We start from the raw sequence: 22,370 nt of genomic DNA, 5'->3' as shown, positions 1-22,370 counted from the left end.
AGTTGGTGATAAACAGGTTACGTTGATGTTTCGTTTTCTTTCCAACTAAAAACGGAAGGTATTTATTTGCATGGCTTCACCTTCTTTGTCTTCGATGTATATTTACTGAATATACAGATATATTACAAAAATATACAGAAAATAGTACGGTTGCCCTCATCAGCAGAATAGTGAAACTATTTCTGTACTTGCACGAATCGTCTTCGTCAACCTTTCATTGTAACAAGTAATATCTCAAATTTACAGTATGATTTGAGTAAGTTGGACTTTTGAGATAGGCCACCCCTAGAGCCAATCAGCAAGGCACTACCGTTTATCACTGTAAAAGTAGATGGTTTAAAAAGGGTGTGTTTACTGCAGGACTCCGTGGCTTAATGATGGCGGTGATGCTAGCGGCGTTGATGAGTTCGCTGACGTCGGTGTTCAATAGCGCAGGCACAGTGTTCACCATGGACCTATGGAGAAAAGCGAGGCCAGCCGCTACAGAACGGGAGCTTCTCATCGTCGGCAGGTAAGGCCATGTAGAGTGAGTGAGTGAGTTTGCTTTTACGCCGCTTTTAGCAAAAGTCCAGCAATATCACGGCGAGAGACACCAGAAATAGGCTTCACACATTGTACCCATGTCGGGAATCGAACCCGGGTCTTCGGCGTGACGAGCGATCGCTTTAACCGCAAGGCTACCCCACCGACCCAAGGTCATTAGAAAGATCTCGTGTTTCCATTGATGGATCTTAGGCCATCGGCCCACCGCTAACGTTTCTTTTTGCATTTTGGATATTTTTCTACCTGCTAGATCTGATTTCTGTTCCGCATTTCTTCAGCATTTTCCGTCAATGCAGCGCCAACATATCCCAAATCCTTTCATGTCTTTTATCAAGGTGCTCACGTGATATGATGCACTCTGCGAAATAAGACCCATTTTATTACAAAAAATATCTTGATTATCGATCAGATCGTCTTGACTGGGCGCCGCCATTTTGTTTGAAGCAAATGAAAGTGATATGAGAGGTGGAATCTGATTGGTCAATAGAAGGGTGAGGTGAGGTGAAATTGGGTTTAACGTCGCGTCTAAGATTATTGCACTTATATAGCGACGAGCATGTACATGTGTGTGTTTGTGTGGCTGCTTGTACCAGTCCGGACTGATGCTGATTTATAGTGCTAGCTCACTGAGATACCATGCCGCAGTTTAACATGAATACCCCACTCAGACACAGTATACTGACTCCGAGCCGACCAGTCCTTCTTTTAGCCCCTTAATGCCGAGCGCCAGACAGGGTAACAACAAGTACCATCTTTTAACGTCTTTTGGTATGACGCGGCCGGGAATCGAACCCCGGACCTTCCTCTCTCCGGGCGGACGCTCTACCACTAGACAACGGAGGCGGTCCAATAGAAGGGACTTGACTCGTAATATACACTGTTGGCGCTACGATCGAGCCCAGAAATTCCAGCCTAGTTCGACAAGGGTGGAAACTGGACTTTTACAGTCAGTTAACCCCCTTGCCTCGTGAAGATCATCTTAAGATAACAATATCAAAATGCAGTGTACCATTGTAATAAATGATTAATAGAGATCACGAAAATTTTATTTTGAAATCGGTAAATAATTAGTCATATCACATAATTGTTTCCACAAATTCTAATTTCACTTTGTATCCAAACAAAACTCTTGTGACATCCTGTTGTTTGTTTGTTTGTTTGTTGTTTAACAACGCACTCAACAATATTCCAGCTCTATGACGTCGGTCTGTGAATAATCGAGTCTGGACCAGAGAATCCCGTGATCGATCCACTCAATTGGGATACGATGACATGCATCAGCCAAGTCAACGAGCCTGACCACCCGATACCGTTGGTCCCCTCTTACGACAATCATAATCGCCTTTCACGCCAAGAATGAGTTGTGGAGCCCTATTGCACCTGTGTGAGCATACATCTCACTAAAGGTGTTGGGTAACGAGAACAACGCATCTGTACACAAGACGGTTGTCACCACAGCTGCAATGCATGATTGTGGCTTTGAAGTCATTATTTCTTAGAATGGCGTAAAACCCAACTCACTTCACTTACTCGCTTATAACATCTTCACTATTGCAGGGCATTTGTTTTGGTGCTTGTTGCTGTGAGTCTGGCTTGGATTCCACTGATAATGTCCTCCCAGGAAGGGCAACTCTTCCTCTACATCCAGGCTGTCAATGGCTACATTGCGCCACCTATCTGCGCCCTCTTCATCCTCGCTATATTTGTACCCAGAATTAATGAAAAGGCCAGTACATTATCAATACTATTTTGTGAATATGTAATTATAGAACTTTTACAAAGTAATATATCTCGACTTTGGTGTGCTATTTACATTGATTCTTGTGGAGTTGTATTGGGAAGCTCTGCCCGAGTGTCTTTGATATCAAATATATCAACACGATTCGATAAAAGTTAATACGCTGAAGCTCGTCGAGAAGTGTTAATGTACTCACCGCCAAAAGAATGCGAACCACAGTAACATACATAGAAGTATGTACGTTAAACAGATATATTTCCAATGTGTACCAAATAATCAGTCAAGTGTTACCACAGCGTGTCTTTAGTTGTATCACACTATGCTGCTCGTGATTTCCAGACTTAAGAGGCTAATCCTACACGAGACAAATGGTGTATCCCCAGTCATGGATCAATAACGTCACATGTGATGCGTTCATCAACGTCGGTTCACACAACAAACCAGTATGTTCGTGTGTACATCAAACCAATCTAATATCTCTTGAATATGAGTAATTCTTCATATATTAACCGATATATATCATAATATAATGGTATTCGAGTTTCTTTTGTCCGTGAGTGTATATCTGATGTCAAAAGATACGAGGGTGAGATTCAACTGAAACATTTCCAAACTCTTTATTCTAAGAGTTTTTCATTTCAAAACAGTAATAACTAGTGTCTTGAGTATATAACCAGCTTCAGTGGCAGAAATATCAGTGGTGCCCTTTGATTGTGATGACATCACAATGGTCTGCAAAGCATTGTGAGGTAATTTCTTTGAAGCGATATCGAAGCTAGTTTTGGATGATACAAATAATTTTGGAAAAAAGTAAAAGAGTAAACCGTGATACATATAAAGTTGGGAAATGTCATGTTATAGAAAATAACAACGCTCAGAAAAACAATACCTGGTGATAGGAGACAGAACGACAAGCCTTAAAGAGGGGTATGAACAACTCAATTACAATGTCAAAATCGGGTGTGAACACCATCTGCGTTGATACAGGCGAGGCAAACGCGGCGCTTTGAAGACATCAGAGGGTGGAAAATATCCTGGGTGTTGTTCCAAATGTCAAATGGTTCTGGTCTTGTCGTAGGCGTCGGCTATCTCATCCCAGGGGTGTGGAGAAACAGCGGGCATGGCACTACAGCAATGTTGTGCTGCCTCACAATATATGCACAACACGTGCAAAACGTGGGCGGACATTATCCTGGTGCTACGTGACGTTACGTCCCTGCATTGCACAAGAGGTAGAACTTGTATCGCGAAAGATGTCGTCCCGGTAGCGTAGGCCATGCACATTGCCAATAACAATGATGAGTTGTGTTTATCCATGAGTGGTGATGCCACCCCTTACCATTACACTTCCACCCCTAAACTGACGACGACGTTGAGTAACGCAAGCGTCGCTAAAACGTTCTCCTGGAAGCCTGTAGACCTTTGCACGATCATCAGAACTGTCCTGAAGACGCCTGGACTCATCAGTGAACAGTATGTGACCCTCTTGTATTCTGAACCTTCTATTCTTAACCTCAGACGCTGTCTACACCAAGCTAGGCGACCCTAAGGGTGAAGTGAAAGGAACATTGGGCGAGTCGCTGGACGTCGGGGTCCGATGTTGTGCTCCTTCAATCGGTTGTGTACGGGTCTGCCGATAATTGGACTAAACCCAGGAATTGTCCGATCTGTTAATGTGGCAGTTTGATATCGATTCCGTAAATGCACCAACCGAAAAGGGTTGCCTTGTTTGCGTGGCAAGTCATGAATGTTGCCCTGCTGTAGATCACGTTTCCAAAGAGATGTTGTGTTTCGATGAACATTCAAGTGTCCGCGGAGTGAAGCACCAAAACCAAAGAGTTTTTTATGAGCAGTAATTGTGTGCTGTTCACATTAAACAACCACGTGTGTGAGTATCATGCTCCCAATCAAACACACAAACATCCAAATTGTACGCCGCAAACATGCACGTGCAAATCGTGAATCACGACCTTAAAGCCGATGTCTGCATGAATATGTATTGAAAGATGCATTATTTAGTTTCAGAAAAAATGAACTGCAGTATAATGAAGCACAGTTACGTTTTTCCGTTGGTATATTCATATTTTGTTTGTAATTGTCATCAGTTATTCATTCCTCGTCATCATAAGTTTATATCATCCCTACTTTTAATAATGGTGTGATATTCAGTTAAGTGAAGCCTTGTCAACTCAAAGTTTTGAATATGTAAAAAAAGTCAGATTTCTGGGGGATTTACCTTGATAAAGCAAATTTGTATAATGTATGTGTTTTTTACATAATAGGGTGCGTTTTGGGGCGTGGCAGTGGGACAAGTTGTTGGGGTCTGTCGCCTCGTCCTGGACTTCGTGTACCCCTCCCCTGGATGCGGCAACGTGGACGACAGGCCCACTGTGGTGTCCAAGGTGCATTTCACTTATTTCTCGGGGATTGTCCTCTGCGTGACCACCATTATTGCCTTTGCCGTGAGCCTCATGACGGAAAAGCCGGACAAGGAACTTGTAAGTAGTCAATCCTGAACAGTACCGTTTCACCGATTATATCCCTTTGTAAGGGGAGACGGTTCCCATAACTCGATGTATGTTGAATAGCGGACTAAACGTTTTCAAACTGGTTGATGTCAGCAAACTATTGTTATTGCATGTACATAGAAGTCCCCACTGATACTGAGAATAAATGGTCCTCAGTATTCAATGCTTGCTGTCAGAGGGAGATTAGGATGTGTAACCTGGAAGTGTCTCAGCGTATTCATGCTATCAACCACTGGTTGCCCTGGTCCAGTCGCTTACAGACCACTGTGGTAAAATTAGAACATTGTTGACTGCAGCGTCATACATTCAGTCACTCACTTCGCAGGTCAACTCAACTTTTAATGTAGTACTTCTTTTTTTCAGTAATTTTCGGTAGGCGAATGAACCGTAGTGCAGGGGTCAAGGGCATTCATAATTGTTACACTAAAATGACAATCTCATTAAAATCAGACCTTAGTTCTCGCTACCGCTAAACAAAGATCTGAAGACATCCCATTACGGGTCACGTCAGACAGACCTTTCATCCGACCAATGAGAGCGTCGCCTACCAGTTCATGAAAGTGACAGTCGGAATGTGATTTCTAATCATAGAACCTCGAAAACTTTAACACGGGGTATTCCGAACGATAGTTACAGGTTAAACGACTGAATCCATACAATCTAGACCATCTATTAGCCATTCCAGAATGTTCTTTTGTTTAGGTTTCAAATTTGTAATCGAGAATTTGTCAAAATATGTTTCGAAGCGTAGTCGCCAATTTGGAATTATTGCCGTAAAGCACGAGAAAGCAGCCTTCTGATTGGTCATTCGATTGGTCGGTCAAAGTTCCCACAAGGTCGGTCTGACGTGACCCGTAATGGGATGTCCTCAGATCTTTGTTTAGCGGTAGCGAGAACTAAGGTCTGATTTAAATGAGATTGACTAAAGTGAAGGCGTAATACCCGAGGCCGATGGTAATAATGACTACTTTCGCTGTTTACAGACTGAGGGATTAACATACTGGAGTATTCGTAAAAAGATCACCCGGGATAACGCACCATACAGAATGAAGGAACAAGAGCAAACCAACAAGACCAGCAAACAGAGTAAGGACTCGTCATTCACAGTTGACGGATTTATTTTAGAAAACCTTAAGGTCGGTTGGAACGGACAAATAGGCGCTTTCCTGTAATTTTTGTTTTCATTATTCTCATTCATGAAAATCAATTGTCGGTCGTGCAAAGAAATGGCATGCGTATTTAATTAAAGTTAAAAAAAAGTTACTTCCCTTAGTTCCTCATGTTTCTTTTCTCGATGGAAAGAAAAATAGACATTGAGGTATGGGTCGATGTACATACGAGCGTATGAAAAGTTAATACCTTCCTTCGTTTATTTTTGTTTCGTTTGTTGTTTAACGCCGCACTCAGCAATATTCCAGTGGTGCAATGCCTTACTATTTAATTACAGTAAACTACGCTTATAACGAACTCAAAGGGACCACTAATTTCACTTCGTTAGGACTGTAGTTCGTTATAAGCATTTTTGACTGTCAGACATCTTGGATCAAGTCACGTGACCACATGTTGCTCGAAAAATAACAAATGTGTGCACTGTATATGTATTATGTTTATTCATCACCTGATGACCTAAAATGCACAGCATAGGTAAATACATGTTACAAATATATTATTTTAAAATCTGTCAATTTCCTGATACTTGTAATTGCTTGTTATAGACAGAAAATATACACTTCAAAGGCTATATCCTAATCACTATAGTGTGAAAAGTCAGTGATTTGGGGCTAGTCATATTCGATTCTATCGACTACCAACAAAATGAAAGCCCTAAATAAAAGAGCCAATGCTTTGAACAGGGCTTTTGAAATGTCTAACGAGTAGTATCCATAAATTAATCCATGTTAATACAGTTACTTTTGTTTCATTACAGTTGATGGTGATGCCGACACAACGAAGACGCTTGACGTCAAGGTAGAAGACGGCGTTGACGAGAGGACCATGGTTGACCTAATACAAGAAAAATTCAGTCTTAGAATACCACGAAATGTAAATCTCTTCTTAGATATCAACGCTGTAATACTTCTTTGTGTGTTTTCATTTTTATATGGATATTATGGATAGCGTTGGACATTTTAGTGAAGAACTAGTGACATTTAGAAAATATTGACTTTTTAAAACCTTGTATTTTATTCTGAATTTTGAAAGTGATCTTAGTACAATATATTTTTGTATATTTTTTTATGTATTCAAAACCGTAGATGTAAAACTTAGCACACAAGTTTAAAAACACATTCAAACATCACTATTCGTGTACAACCAAATTTGTATCAGATTATGAAGTATATTTTGTCGATATTCGCAAAAATCAGGAAAACACTTTTTCGACTTTTCGTCATCAGCACCGAATTTGAAAAAAGGTTATGAGTTGATTATTAAAGTGTGTTGAAAACGAAAGAAATGTGTCGTATACACCTTACATTGGATGCAGCACGGAAAGATGTATCTTAATAGAAATATAAACCACTGTTATGCTCTGAGTGTGGCCATTACTTTGTGTTCATAGTGAATTTCTTTATGTCCGAGGGGGCACGGGTGGCCCAGTCGTCTAAGGCGCCGCGATTCGCTGTGCAGAGTTGCGTCCCTTGGGTACGCCAGAAACCTATGATTGTGGGTTCGAATCCCGGTTCGACCCGATTATGTTTCTAGGTTTGTCAGCACCATACCCGTGCTCGTGGGTTTCACCGAAGTGGTAAACGTCTGAGACCTGCATCACTTCGCGCTTTCCTCCCACATTAAGCTGACACGCCGTGATATAACTGGAATACTGTTAAAAGTGGCGTTAAACCCAACTCACTCACTCACTCACTTTATGTCCGAGATGACTGTGTACAATATTCAGAAAGGGATTGAAAAGCTACATGCAAAATACACTTCAGGTTGGTTCCTCAATTATTACATATGGAAACTTACTTTAAATTTGAGTCTGTCAGGGTAAGCTATCAAATTACTAGAACCGTTAAAAGTTCGAACCGCTAAATGGATGTTATATTCCATTCAACCATGACACTATGAACCATTTGATGATGCTTTAATTCCTCCTGTTTTCTTACATACTCTCAGATCATATTGTTTTCAATGTTATCTATATGTATATCAGTCGTGTAGGTTTGTTCACTTTTCTTAGATTCTCCAAAATGAGACCGACGAGTTATTTTGCCATCACCTTAACTATATACAGTTAACTACGTTCATAATGAACACGCCTACAACCAACTGCCGGATGTAACGAAATGTTTTTTAGTCCCGGCCATTACTGTATACATGCTGTATATATGCTCATTACGAATTACCTACCCGAATTGTGTATTATCTTATTAAGGCCATATATTATGACAGAGGTATGGTAGCGTTGTTTCAGCGTATGTATATGTTTACTGACGGGAATTTATACACAATAATGTCACAAACGAGATGTTATCTCAGAGGATAGGTATGATGGTTATCTCTGCTTGTAAATGGCGACTAAATTGCTGGGGTTCCTGGGCTTGATGGCTTGGTAGATTGTGCGTCATCCTACTCTGACGTCGTGAGACGTTGCTCATAATATCAATTACTGGTTGGTCTGTTCCAGATTGCTTACAGGGCCGAAAACAGTTCGTAGAACGAATTGGTGTCTACACCGTTATAAGAATATCTAGCGTAGTATTCTAACGTACAAAAACGTGTGAACACTTTCTCTGCATTCCTATTTCCATCGGTTCAAATGTCGTGGACACTTGTGACGTTATCCATTGCACCATGGCGTCATGGCATGCCGTGGTGTTGAACGTTCCGGCCAAATACCGGTAATCTGTTGTATTTACATTGACGAAATGTGTTTTCATACTTGAGGTGTTATTATTAATAGTGTCGTTTCGTGTACGTCGTAAGTAAAATGATGGTGCTTGGCGATTCTTAAGGGAATGTACATGATGTCAAACAACAAATGCTTGTATTCCTTGCTTGATTTCAAACAGTATATGCTACATTATTAGATATAAGAATTGTATGGTCACAATAACCAGACAATGTTTACACTCTTGTGATAATTGGAGCACTCAGGTGCCATATTAAGTTCACACAATGGCCGCCGTAAAACTGCTTTGATTGTGATCACAGATTATTACGTTACGTGAAAATGAAGTTATTTGTAAATGCAGACATTTGCCAAGAGTACCTGTCACATTCTCTTTGGTAAACTGGCATATAGTGGCTTTATGTACTCTGAAGTCAATGACGTCCAGATGTCAATAACCTGGTCAATAAGGTCCTGTTTGGTTTTGATTTCATGTAACTGTCTCGACAGACTAATTTTCTGAGTTCTCCACACATCTTCTAGGATATTACAGTCTGGGGACTCGGGGCGATATCATAGTCTGAATATAATTGTGTTTCCACTGAGTTGCCTGTCTACAGGGCAATTATCCTCTTGAAAAAGACATCCTTTGTCAGTTGGAACTTTGGCAATAACTGGCCACATGATGGCTTTTAATATATCAATATACTGTGTAGACTTTATGTGACCATCCAAAGCTATAGTGGTACCAACACTTTCAAAACAAATGCAGCCCCAAAACATGACACTCAGTTCTTTGTTCACGCATCTCGGCTTCCACTGTTCTTCATTAGTCCTCCAAACCTAAACTTTCTGATCTTCACCCACTGCAACCCGAGTTTCTCCTGGAAATATAACTTCGGACCAATGTTGTTTGACAGTCCAGTGTAGATGGGATCTAGCGAAAGGCCCTCCGCTTGAACCGATTTTGAGAGGAGATGTTTTCTTTTTAACTACCCGTCTCCGGTAACCATTTTCATGTAAACGCCTTTGTATACGTATTGTCCTATTTGATGGTGTCACTTGTGATGACGGGTTAAGTAGTGAGGAACTATCATGTAAAGACTTCCTTCTGTTACACTTACAAGTTTCAACAATGACCGGTTGTCTCTATGTGTTGATTTTTTTTCATCTCTCACTTCTCGGATGGTTTTCAGTATCTTCTCCTTTTGAACATCCCTTCATAAGTTTACAAACGGTAACCTGTTTATCCCAGTAATTTTACCAATTTTCACAACCATTTTGGCCTTAAGAAATCAAATTTATGACAAGTTGTGTTTGGTAAAGGGTCAGATATCACACACACACACACACACACACACACACACACACACACCCTACGCCCCGACACAGAGGTCATAACCTAGTAAATGAATTATTTCCCCTGACAAAATTCTGTAGGTGGCATGGCAGCCCCTAAATTTTTATCCCACTCCATTGCTTCTAGGACCAACTATTTGCAGGCAGATGTCATTGATCAACCCTCAGCTAAACTATCATGGCGACCATTTTGTTAACTTTAACGTTGCACATGGGTACACGTATCTCCCTGTATTATAAATAGGAAGGTCATATGTGTTCGTAACTGTACAGGGTTAAAACGCAACAACAAAATCATAACATGATGCCAATATTCACGTTTTCATTATGCAGAAGCGTATTTTGTCATACTCTTTTGTACTTGGAGCTTTTGGTAGAGATACATTGCAGTAATAAATGATGTACCTTATTGTACAAGTTGAAACGCTTGTTTCTTTTCATATTTGCGAGGGTGGTCGCTTTTTGTGGTTAAAGCGTTCGCTCGTCACGCCGAAGACCCGGGTTCGATTCCCGACATGGGTACAATTTGTGAAGCCCATTTCTGGTGTCCCCCGCCGTGAGATTGCTGGAATAATGCTAACAGCGGCGTAAAATTAAACTCACTCACGCATATTTGCGAGGATTACACGTAGAGCATTAGCATACGAGGGGCGTTCAATAAGTTTTGCAACTTCAATATAAGACAAAGTCGCAGAATATCTTTTGCACTTTCATTTTTCAATAAAATTTTCATTCACCTCACTTGGTCTTATATTGAAGTTGCAAAACTTATTGAACGCCCCTCGTAGCATACATGTTTACATCATTTGTCGCCCATCACATATGGTTCCTTTATTGGACTGAGATGGCAGTGTCAAGAACGCTTTAATCACCGCTTTTGTACCATCCACAGAAAGAATGGACATTATTTTTAGTTTTGATACGGGGCGGTCGGGTAGCCGAGTGGTTAAAGCGTTCGCTCGTCACGCCGAAGACCCGGGTTCGATTCCCGACATGGGTACAATGTGTGAAGCCCATTTCTGGTGTCCCCCTCCGTGATATTGCTGGAATAAAGCTAAAAGCGGCGTAAAACCATACTCACTCACTCACTCACTCACTCAGTTTTGATACATTGCATGGAACGCAGGGATATTTAATCGCGCGATTTTAAGAAAGAAAGTCTCTGATTTATTGTGTGGATTTGTCTTAATTAACATCTTTCACGACATATTATGAAATCTTATCAGCTGGAACCACTGGTAGTAAAATAAAATATGACGGGATGACGAGAAGAATTGGCCAAACGATTATTGATAATAATAATACATCAATTTACAAGCAAGGCAAAATGCAACAATTATTATGCAAGGAACAATTTTGATCCTAACATTTGTTTCTTAATCGATTCATAGACATAAGGATGTTCTACCCATTATGGTTATTTGGACATGTTCAACCCGAAACCACGATACCATATCGCCATCACGGGATCAATCAAACCTTAGAAGCACACAAGGTCCTCACGTCTCTGTAGAGAGTTTTGAAGTCTCTGAACAGCGCTCCAACGTCCAGCAGGATGACCCCGGAGATAACCCCAATGATGAGACTGACCCCAACTACCCCTATTGTCCGAGAGGAACTTCTTGCGTCCCAGACACTGATGTGCTTCCTGATAGTAGCGGACAGGTTGGCTTTATCCAAAGCAAGCCTCTGCCCAATTCTCCTTGTCACTTCATCCAGTTCATCCTTGTTCAGATCGGTGATCTTAGAGCACGGACATATACAGCTTGAGGACAACAGACGCCGCACAGGAGACTTTGCTTGCTGGAGAAGAAGAGAATTTAATTTAGGTCAACAACATCGGACAACAAATGACCTTTACAAGTGACCACCATAGCCAATAACAATTGCTCGTTACATACGACTACAGACCCCCACGACAACATCTAGAACATCCGCCATACCAGATATGCGTAGGATTTCAGCCTAGGCGGCGAGGGTCCGCATGTGTGAGGCAGGATTTTGAGCCAAAGGCCTGTCACGTCTCCATCGTGGAGATGGAAAGTGTTAAGTGTATGAGCATCAAACTGTATACATGAAGTCGAGTGATTGCAGCTGGCCTTGGCCTTTGACATATCATGTCCACACCAGCAGCTAGTGTACACTGTGGCATCGTGTGTCACATGTGATTATTCAGCTGCTTTCCGTTCATCCATTCAATGAATCCAACAAATGCCACAATACAATGCATTCGCGTTCATTGTATGGAGGAGTATACATTCATAAGAATCGATGACGAAGGAAATTAGAAGTGATAAAATGATTATATTCATTTTTTAAATCTTCTCAACACTTTTGCATGTTTGGGACATCTATACAATGTCATGCATGTGGAAAGCTAAATAATGTCAAAAAAAAAAGAAAATTAAACTTTGGAAAAGGGTAACGCTCAAATGTGTCAGAAAGGCTGCTTCGTGTCGGATACGATTCCCTTTTATTGGGAATATTTGGTGTCAGAGTTGTAAAAATTACAATATGTCAGATTTATCAGTCGCTTTATTTTTGGTGTTACTTGTGGTAAATATAAAACGTCAATGTCAGATAATAACTAGTCTCGATTATCTGCCGAAACAAGTTCCACTGGGCGTAAAAGGCAGAATAGCGGTGTATGCGTGGGTTACTGAAAATAAGTGATGACACCAGATGTTTCCGAAAAGGATAGGCACGACCTGCCCTACCGGAAGCACCCGCCGCTTTTCATAAAAAGTAACTGTTTATGGTCTGACGCCGTACAGGAGTACTTCTGCCAAGTACATACCAGTCTATGTCATCTAGAGTTTCATTTGCTATCACATTGCTGTCGTATTGCTTTCAACGGCGAAAATCCTACTTAACACACTGGTCACATTACAGTGCGTGAAAACAAACAAAGTAGAACCCTTACCAACGATGAAGATGGGGGTGGTGCTCCTGCAACATGGCTGACAGTGTAAGGACCAGATGTGACAATATGAGCACTTTCAGCACTGATGACAGCAGCGGGAGTTTCTGTAATCTGAGCGATGGACTGAGACACATCAACAAGCCCACTGGAGATTGGTTTCAAGATGTCTGTTTCTTCCACTCCAAAACTGTTTGATAAAGTTTCAGCGACGGTGGTAGGATACAGTTCGTTTACCTCAACAGTACTGTGACCATCGAGCCTGGTAGTGACATACTTGTCGCTATATGTGAATTTGGGTGACCTGGTCGTAAATTGGTCCGATAGAGCCCTAGTATATGGTATAGATTTACCCGAGAATGAAACTTCACCAAATGACATTTTCCAGTGTGTATTCCTGCGAACATCTCCAGTATGTAACGAAAGTTCTCCAAAGGCGTCCGTTCTAAGATCATGGGGTGATGTCATCGAACTGACCGATCTACTCATCGTACTTGGGGAAGAGTACGCATCTAGTGATTCTATACCGTTTGATCTCAGACTACTTTGATGCGACGCAGATAAAGAGTACACTGTTACTGTCTGAAGCATGTTCCCAACGATGGTCCTGTCTGTTTCTGGATGTATCAATATATCCGCGTCATGATAAGCGTCTCCACTGAAAGATGAGATGATTCCAGTTTGGCCAGGGAATGAACGTTCAGACCTATAAGACCCAGTGTTCTGTGTCGACACTGACGTGGGGTAATATCCATCCCAGCCAACTGAAGTCATGAGTTCGCTTTGTCCAGATTCTGCAACTGCCCAGGATTGAGGCTCCCCAGTCTCAAATAAATGCGTGCGCATCTCAGTGTTATACTTTGTATCTCTGCTGGTTGTCGAAATGACGTCACTGTTTCCAAACAACTCAGGCACTGATGCAAAAGGGGGTTCTGGAAGGGACGAAACCGCCTCGTCTTGTAAAGATCTGTGAAAGGTGCCTGGAAGTGTAAGGTTATATGCAGACGCTTACCACATATATGTTGGAAATACAGGAGTTAAATACCAAGCGTGATAATAAGGAAGGGATACATGTTCTCGATGATGAATACAGATCCACGGTGTTAGGAAGTTATGATCTGAATGACAGATTTGCAACATTTACCACACACATGTGATGACAAGAATGCAAAGCTGGTAAGTTTCGTTACAGGTTATGGTTTTCTACTCAAAGAAGTTAAAGAACACCGGGTTCTATCAATATAATTGTTAATCGCTTATGCCCGATCTTTTCATTTTACTATATATGATCCATGACTGATTAAGTGTAGTGATATGAAAGAATCAGATGACCTTGAACTTCTTTAGAGTAATGTATATCACAAAAGATATGATGGTGTCCATAAAAAGCAAATATGGTAAATACTGAACGATGTCATTTATCTCCAAATGTCAAACCTGGTATCATACCAGTCCAAAATTAAAGACTTATATGCACTTAACATGCATAGAAATCCCGTTGTGTCGGTTTTTATTTATGTGGAAACCTCAGTATGTTGTTAGGAGGTATTATGTATTTACTGAGGGGGCTTACCAACGATTCGTTAATGCGGGCATGTGTTAGTCCGGACAATTAGTGTTTCACTAAAAAACGGTGCAATAAAGTTAGATTATATTACCTAATGCCGGGTTGTAACACGGGGAAGAGATTACACATAGCTGTGTGTCGTTATTGTCTCCTGCACACGGTTGACCATCGAAGGCTGGGGCGGGAGCGTCACACGATCTTGTCCGGGTCTGCATCCCCTCCCCACAGTCTTGGCTGCAGTCTCCCCACGCACCCCAGTCAGACCAGAAACCGTCAACTGTGTGGAAACATGGACAGATTGTCGAATCCGTTAGGCCCATGGAAAGAGTCGATGCATCACAGTTTTAAAACAACCGCACACAAACGTGAACCATGTGTCACCGCTTGTAAAGGTAATTTGACATTGATGGCAAAAATTCGGAGATTAAAATGAATGGATGGATAAAGGATTGCCTGGTATCCTGTATTTGTGTGTGAGAATCTGTGAAATCTAGTTTTTCCGTTCAAATTGTATATCGGTTGTGAAAAACTAAAACTAAAACTTGCTTCTTCTTTTTGGAAAGCGCGACAATGCGACATTACAATGCATGGTAAATATACTGAAAATAATGTTAAGGGTGGGGTTTTTTCACACTGAATGCATCAACCCTCATCGCACACATACTTATTTTCTTACCTCCAATGACCTCTTTGTGAGAGCTCTATGCTAATGTAGTTCATAAATCGGTTCAGGATTTATTGATATGATTATGTTTATATTAAGACTACGTATACACAATGTGAATGTACTTGATAACCGATATCTTCGCACGGTGAAAGGTAAAACATTAAAATCTGAATTCTGTTCAACTTTTACCAAAAAAATATAAACATTGACCAATGTCAAAATCAGAATATTGATGTTTTTACATTATAAACCATTAAAGGACAGGAGTGTATAAATACTACAATTCAATTGGCACGCGTCTCAAAGTATTCAACCCTTTAATCAATGTCAAAATATTCACACAGTTCACAGGCGGTGTCATTAGGCCTCCAGGAACATAGTATGTGATAAGGGCCCGTTTTGGCATGCTGGAAATGTCAAACTTTAAAATTAAGAGAACCCTTGTTATGACAATTATTGAGCATGTCCATATGACCGACACAAGAATTGGCTTCAATGAGTTAAAAGAGACGATATCTCTTCGAGAGAAATTCTATAATCTATACAAGTAAGAATCTAATAATACTCCTAAAATAAGCTTATTTGTCCTTCTTAATTGTATTATTTTATGTTTCATCCTTACCTCGACATTTCATGGTGTTAAATGTCCAAAATTTGCAAATGTTGAACATTGTTATATCCCATTCTTCTTATTCGAATTCGCGATGTAAACTTTCTGAACTTTTGCTCATTCTTAAATTATGCAATTTGACATCTTGTTGACCAAAACGGGTCCCTTTACTTTTCAATTGGAGATATGGGCTTGAAGTCATTTTAACACGTGGAAACATTTACCTGGAATAGTTGTGGCGCAGTCCTCATCCAGATAGCCATCCATGTCGTCATCAACTATTTCAGATGAAGATTAGTTCCGGTTATAATGAACCCACAATATCATTTAAATAACTTCGGTATAGGCCAAAGTATACGCTGTTCACACTAAGAGTATGGTTTTACGCCGCTTTTAGCAATATTCAAGCAATATCACGGCGGGGGACACCAGAAATGGGCTTCACATATTGTACCCAGGTCGGGAATCGAACCCGGGTCTTCGGCGTGACGAGCGAACGCTTTAACCACTAGGCGACCCGACCGCCCCTTCCGAGGCTACGAAATACCTTCAACAGCTCATGATCATTCCTGTATATCGGTGTTTCAGTTTTATCTTTATAACAGAACAGTTTCGTATACAGCAAGGACAGAGACATTGGTTCTCCATGTAATGCTCTCAAGCAAGTGAGTCATGTTCGATCGAACAACATGTTATGCAGGCTTTCAGCCTGAAGCAAGGATGTCCCCCTTCACTTTACTTCTCTACAAAGGCGTAGCTATCTATTGTTTAGATTGTTAAATGGTCAACGGCCTACATGTACCTCGCGCAGACTTCCCTCCACCAGTAAGGTGCCACGTCGTGATTAAACTGAAAAACTGTTACTGTATCACTCGCTCACTTCGTACTGTGAGAGACCGCCTCCGTGGTCTAGTTGTAGAGCGTACGCCCGGAAAGCGGAAGGTCCGGGGTTCGATCCCCGACCGCGTCATACCAAAAGACGTTAAAAGATGGTACTTGTTGTTACCCTGTCGTGCGCTCGGCATTAAGGGGCTGAAACAAGGACTGGTCGGCTCGGAGTCAGTATACTGTGTCTGAGTGGGGTATTCATGTTAAACTGCGGCATGGTATCTCAGTGAGCTAGCACTTTAAATCGGCATCAGTCCGGACTGGTACAAGCAGCCACACAAACACACACACGTACATGCACGTCGCTATATAAGTGCAATAATCTTGGACGCGACGTTAAACCCCATTTCACCTCACCTCGTACCGTGAGGTAACATGGCGTTATTGGAAATGTTTAAAACTAAGAATTGTATATACGTGACATTAATAGCATTTCATGACCGAATAAAAGAAATATTGAAAATATTGAGAACTCTTACTTTATAACAACAAAATTAACTGTGTGTTTAATATAGATAACCTCGATTATTTTTATCAGGGTTCCGTATCCCACAGAGATCTCAGCGTTAAGTCAAACTTTTATCGTTTAAGATTGACTTTTTATTGTTAATATTTCGAATTGGATTGAAAATGGACTATCGCCATGATCTGTTGCCAAATTTCGGTATAGATCTAGGTATTGAAATTAGTCAAATTGACACAATTTTGGCAATCATCAACTGCTAGATTGATTTAAATCATCAACTTGAATGACTTTAATCTATTGGCCCAAGGAGTAGCCTAGTGGTTAAAGCGCTCGCTCGTTTCACTGAAGACCGTGTTCGATTCCCGACTATGGATACAAAGTGTGAATCCTATTCCTGGTGTTCCCCGCTGTGATATTGCTGGAATATTGCTGAAATTAGCGTTAAACACCACTCACTGACTCACTCTCATATATAAGATATTGGCACCACAGTCGAACCTCGTTGTTTTGAACTTGGATGTGTCGAATACTCGGTTGTCTCGAACTCATTTTGGAGTCCTAAGTATCTAAATTAAGAATAAAATTTCGCTTTCCTTAACAACGAGGTTCGACTGTATACTACTCAATATGTCTATACTTGTTTACATAAGTTGTATGTGTACAAAGGTTCCTACCATCATCCCCCGGTAAACACAGCTCCTCGTCTATGAAACCATCACAGTCGTTGTCAACTCCGTCTCCGACCGCAGATAAAGTTGCCGTACACAACTGCGGTAAAATTGAAATAGTAAGGATTATTAAATACATAACCATGAATCATATATTATATCTCTCGGTGCGTGTTTCTCTATAGGGCTTGGTAAACAGAGAACGCAAAACATAGGAAGGAGCAATTAGCATTACCAGGATCAAGTATTATATCAATACATAAAATTATTTCATGGTTTTGAACTAAGAGTTAGTAAGAAAATATAAGGGTCTGATATTATGTCCAAATTATTAACGTGATGATATATAGAGGTTATCGCGCGAGTGTGTTTGGGGATGGTAAATATCCTGCATTAGGAATAAACATTGTATTTAGCGAGCCTAGGCTCGCTAAATACAATGTTTATTCCTAATAAAGGATATTTACCATCCCCAAACACACAAGCGTGATAACCTCTTTATCATATAATGTCATTCTTTAATTCTGTGCTTGAAAATCGCTTTCCCTATCTCACATACAATACCTAAACATTACGAGTTTTCCTGGAATGCGCGCATTAATATTTATTACGTCACAGGGTAAGTGATGTGTCAGTCGGACAGTGACAGTAGCCAATATAGTTCTAACTGAAATCTGTTTCTTATACACTGGCGAATCAACATATACGCAAAACAACAATTTTTACTTGTATTTCGCGGCAATCGATCGGTCTGTCCGCTAGAGTAACTGCCCTTTGTCAAAGGGAAGCTACTCTAACCCTAGTCTATGAGACGTCGCGGCCACGTTCAGACGCTGTTGGCAGTCAGTCTGTCCTGTCATAACGTTAAAAATTCAATCAGATGTACACACAGCGACAAAACGAAACAAGGTAACAATTCAAACATAGTTCGGCCAAATCCAACTATTTTAATTTGTGGAGAAGTTTTCAAGCCGCAGAGGTCTTTTTACAGGGTTAGAAACTAACAGTTTTCGTCCACTAGTCCTCATAATGATAACATATAGCAAAACCCTAAAGGGCAAATTTCTACTAGTCCTTATGATACCTTTACCACTGGGCACTTTGGCAAGGACTATAGGACTAGTGCCAATTTCTAACGCTGGGTCTACAAGCACAGATGTGGCTACTAATCCCGCTTGGCTAGGCTTAGTGCCCTCGCAAAATTGTTTCGAAATTTAATCTCCAAAGTTGCCAAAACTTATAAAATCCCTTAGCTACGTCACAGCTAGACACTGATTTTATTTATATTACACTATTCTTTTGATAATGATAGGAATTATCCCTGTAGTTTATTCAGATTCCCGATATATATATCAAGATATATTTAGGTCCGTAAGCTCTTTTTGCTCATTGATAATTAACAAAAACTGATGAAGAAGAATTATCATGTCAGCATTCAAATATAACGACGAGTCGAAATTTTTAAAACAGATTTTTAAAACAATTTGGTATAAGTCCTGAAATGCTGGTTCAAGACTGTTATATTGAAATCAGACGCAATGGTCACTGAATTATGTTTCAAAAGATGATAAGTATATAACTGAGATCAGTTTATTTAAATCGAGATTGCCTCTGGGTTAACTTACGCCATGATTCCAGTTTTGTGCGACAACTGTTCTTAAGCTCATTGAAGTAAATTTGACTTGAAATACTTAAATCTAAATTTGTTTGAATTTGTGCCTCATCGAAATCTCTAGGATCTCTTATAAATATATAACGTCAACGCCAGAGAAAAAGCAGTCTCAATTTTCTGCCGGGCGTAAAAGCCAAAACAAGAGTGAAAAAGTAAAAAGTAAATAAATCACTGAAAAGCAATTCAGTGCTTACCGCATTTATTGGTGCTAATCTCATCCCTGTGGGGAATCCATAAGTTTCCGATAAGGCTTTTCCATACAGGTAGCCTGCAAATAAGACAATAGGGGAGATGTGTCGGACTCTGTGTACCCCCTCTGGAAGAGACACGAAGGCGCCTACAAGATTGGTTCCGGGAATTGACGTCCAGTTGCCTTCAGGAACCATTGGCCTGCCATTCAGCATCAGCCCTGAAGTCTCAGCAGAGTCGATGGCCAACATGAAGAAGTTCTCATATGACCCTAATGAAAACTTAGGTGTTGCGAATGTGTAGTCAGACGCCCATTGCTGTATAGGAGGGATCAGAATCATGGACGGATCAGCTTCTTCTTCGTCAAATTGGGTCAACTGACTGAGGACAAACATCACTACCAGTATAGCCTTGTTGCTGGAGACGAGATTGAATTCATTCGATGGTATGAGGAGTTGGAGATATTGCCCTGCGTTAGCTAAACTGTGGGTTCCATGTCTTGTAACGTTCACAACAGTGTCATCCTCGCTGGCTATGAACCGGAAGTAATCCCCTGTAGTTCTGTTAGGGGTTGGAACTGTTGCGAACCGTTTACCCCATGCCTCAACTGGTGGTATCTGCCCAACTAGGTGGTCTTGGGTACTGCCTGTCCCGATATTGGTCTTCATGTTCCCACTGAAGACGGACACGGGTTTATCTGAGTCTATTCGAGATCCTGTCAAGTCGCCTACACTTTGAAATTGGAAGGTACTGAACCGATCCAGGACAATGTTAATCTCGCCCCCATTTCCATAAAGCAGTCCTTGGTAGTTGACACTGACGGCTGGGTCGGACACAGGGAGCTTGATTCGAATATTTGTGTCATCCTCAACTGCTGCAATGACAACTTCACATTTCCTGAAGGCCGGAGAATAGCTGACAGTGAAGTGACGGTTCCCTAGGACATCCGTTGGTAAGCCTAGGAAAGCATCGTTGGAATAGTCCTCTTTATTGACACCGTACACCACTATATTATTATCAGCTGACACATATATGCCTTTACCTGAGATAGCTGTACCAATACTTCGCAATGAATTTGATATAAACAATTGCTTTACTTCTCCGGACCTTATTGTAAACGATTGATCGAGATCGGCCGATGGCCATTTTGGGGCCGTGACGTTCACCTTGACCTCCGTCTCCTCTGACGTGGCAATGAAAAGTTCAAGGTCATAATTGTAGCGTAGATTATCCATGAAGGCCAGGACAAACTCTTTGCCGTTGTTGTTTAAACCACCTGTAATTTAATTTGAAACATATGTAATGAAGAAAATAAATATTGCGTTTGCAAAGGCCTAACAAACGTAATACGTAATACACGAAGCAATTACATTCGGCGCAACAATTTATTTCACTGTTTATGTACTAAAACAAAATTAACTTACCATTTCCAAGTTCCAACATTAAAGACATCAGCAGAAGAATTGTAGCCTGCAAAGATAATATTGTATGTTTAAGAAATGGAACAAAATGTTTGTGAACAATGTAAAGTTTGGCATAAGGGACAGTAAAAATGGTCCATCAAGCACATTTCCTGTCCACAATATCACGAAATTTAAAAGTTTGCAGTCAAAGTTTATTATTTATTTCAAGAACTCCATGGAGGCTATACGCCCCTAGTATATATTAAGATTTAATAAATACGACGTTAAACATACATTTTTGTAAAAGTAATCTGAATAACAGAAGAATATGCACGTCTCATAACAGCATCTATCAATGCAGTATAGAAGCACATCGAAATTTGAATTCAAGACACAGTTGTGAAATATGAAATATGGGCATCTCTAATAATAATGGCTAGTATACTTACACTGTGATGAACAACAAGAGACATCTTTGAGAAATGTCTCTTCCCTCATCTGAGGAAGATTGTTCAGTGTTGGACAACTCTCTGCATGATAGCCTATCAATGTATTTATTTGAACTCATTGCCTAAAATCGTTTTCTGGAGTTAATTTCTGCAAATATATCTCCCATTCCCTTCAAAAAGGTAAATACATAAATTTGTCAGCTGCCCGAGTACGTCGGAATATTGCCAGTTGTTAATTACAAACTGACATGCAATGTGTAATGTAAACATCGAAAAAGCGCCAATGGCACGCTGGCCGGGAGAACGCCGAGAGATGTGTTGAGTGTTGTTCCTGTTAGCAATATGGTTCTTCATTTCAATGAGTACAGATCAATATCATATTTCTCTGGAAATAATTGAGGTCTCCCCATTTTATATGCACATAAAATTAATTTAATGATAATAGTTGATTTCCATTACTTTTATTTTGTTGTGTCATAAACACAGATGTGGTTCATGCATATTTTACTGCGTTTTAATTTACATGCATGTATCAGTTAGGGTTGTGTGTTTTTCTTGGCAAGGGATTTCAGTATGATTTACTTTATATCAATTACACATGGGTGAGTGAGTGAGTTAACTTAGGGTTAACGCCGCTTTGGTCAGTATTTCAGTTATATCACGGCGTATCAGCTTGACGTGGAAGGAAAGCGCGAAGCAGGTCTTAGGTCCTAATATCTATGGACGCAATTCTGCACAATCGACGAATGGGCTTTCCATTCCCCTTATTTCACATGACAAAAATACTAAACGTGGACGTAACATATCAATTTATATAACTTAGTAAAAGTAAAACTCTCTGATTGTTGTTCTTATACATTTATCGCTTTGA

General features: G+C 40.5%; 2 protein-coding genes across 3 annotated transcripts in view; one reads left to right on the top strand and one right to left on the bottom strand.

The window, feature by feature from the left end:
• LOC124137497 (sodium/myo-inositol cotransporter 2-like) overlaps positions 1–7,503 on the top strand; it is a 62,884-nt gene extending 55,381 nt beyond the window's left edge. For both annotated transcript variants that reach the window (XM_046503829.2, XM_046503828.2), the window contains exons 11-15: positions 361–511; positions 2,101–2,269; positions 4,564–4,779; positions 5,793–5,895; positions 6,737–7,503. In XM_046503829.2, coding sequence (XP_046359785.2) covers positions 361–511; positions 2,101–2,269; positions 4,564–4,779; positions 5,793–5,895; positions 6,737–6,927 — 830 coding nt within the window. In that variant the 3' untranslated portion in view covers positions 6,928–7,503. The remainder of the gene's footprint in view (positions 1–360; positions 512–2,100; positions 2,270–4,563; positions 4,780–5,792; positions 5,896–6,736) is intronic.
• A 3,595-nt stretch (positions 7,504–11,098) lies between these two features.
• Positions 11,099–21,821, bottom strand: LOC124137526. Its single transcript, XM_046503857.2, has 7 exons — positions 21,072–21,821; positions 19,653–20,923; positions 17,793–17,886; positions 15,989–16,042; positions 14,579–14,764; positions 12,924–13,900; positions 11,099–11,803 (listed from the first exon to the last, which is right to left on the bottom strand). Exons 1-7 carry the CDS (start codon positions 21,097–21,099, stop codon positions 11,474–11,476), a joined length of 2,940 nt encoding a protein of 979 aa, XP_046359813.2. The 5' UTR covers positions 21,100–21,821; the 3' UTR covers positions 11,099–11,473.
• Between the last annotated feature and the right edge of the window lie 549 nt (positions 21,822–22,370).

This window comes from Haliotis rufescens, unplaced genomic scaffold (assembly GCF_023055435.1).
Source record: "Haliotis rufescens isolate VD_foot unplaced genomic scaffold, xgHalRufe1.0.p SCAF_7, whole genome shotgun sequence".
In the NCBI taxonomy this organism is placed as follows: Eukaryota; Metazoa; Mollusca; class Gastropoda; order Lepetellida; family Haliotidae; genus Haliotis; species Haliotis rufescens.
The sequence above is the reverse complement of the archived record's forward strand: the minus strand, read 5'-3'. Positions and strand labels throughout refer to the sequence as shown.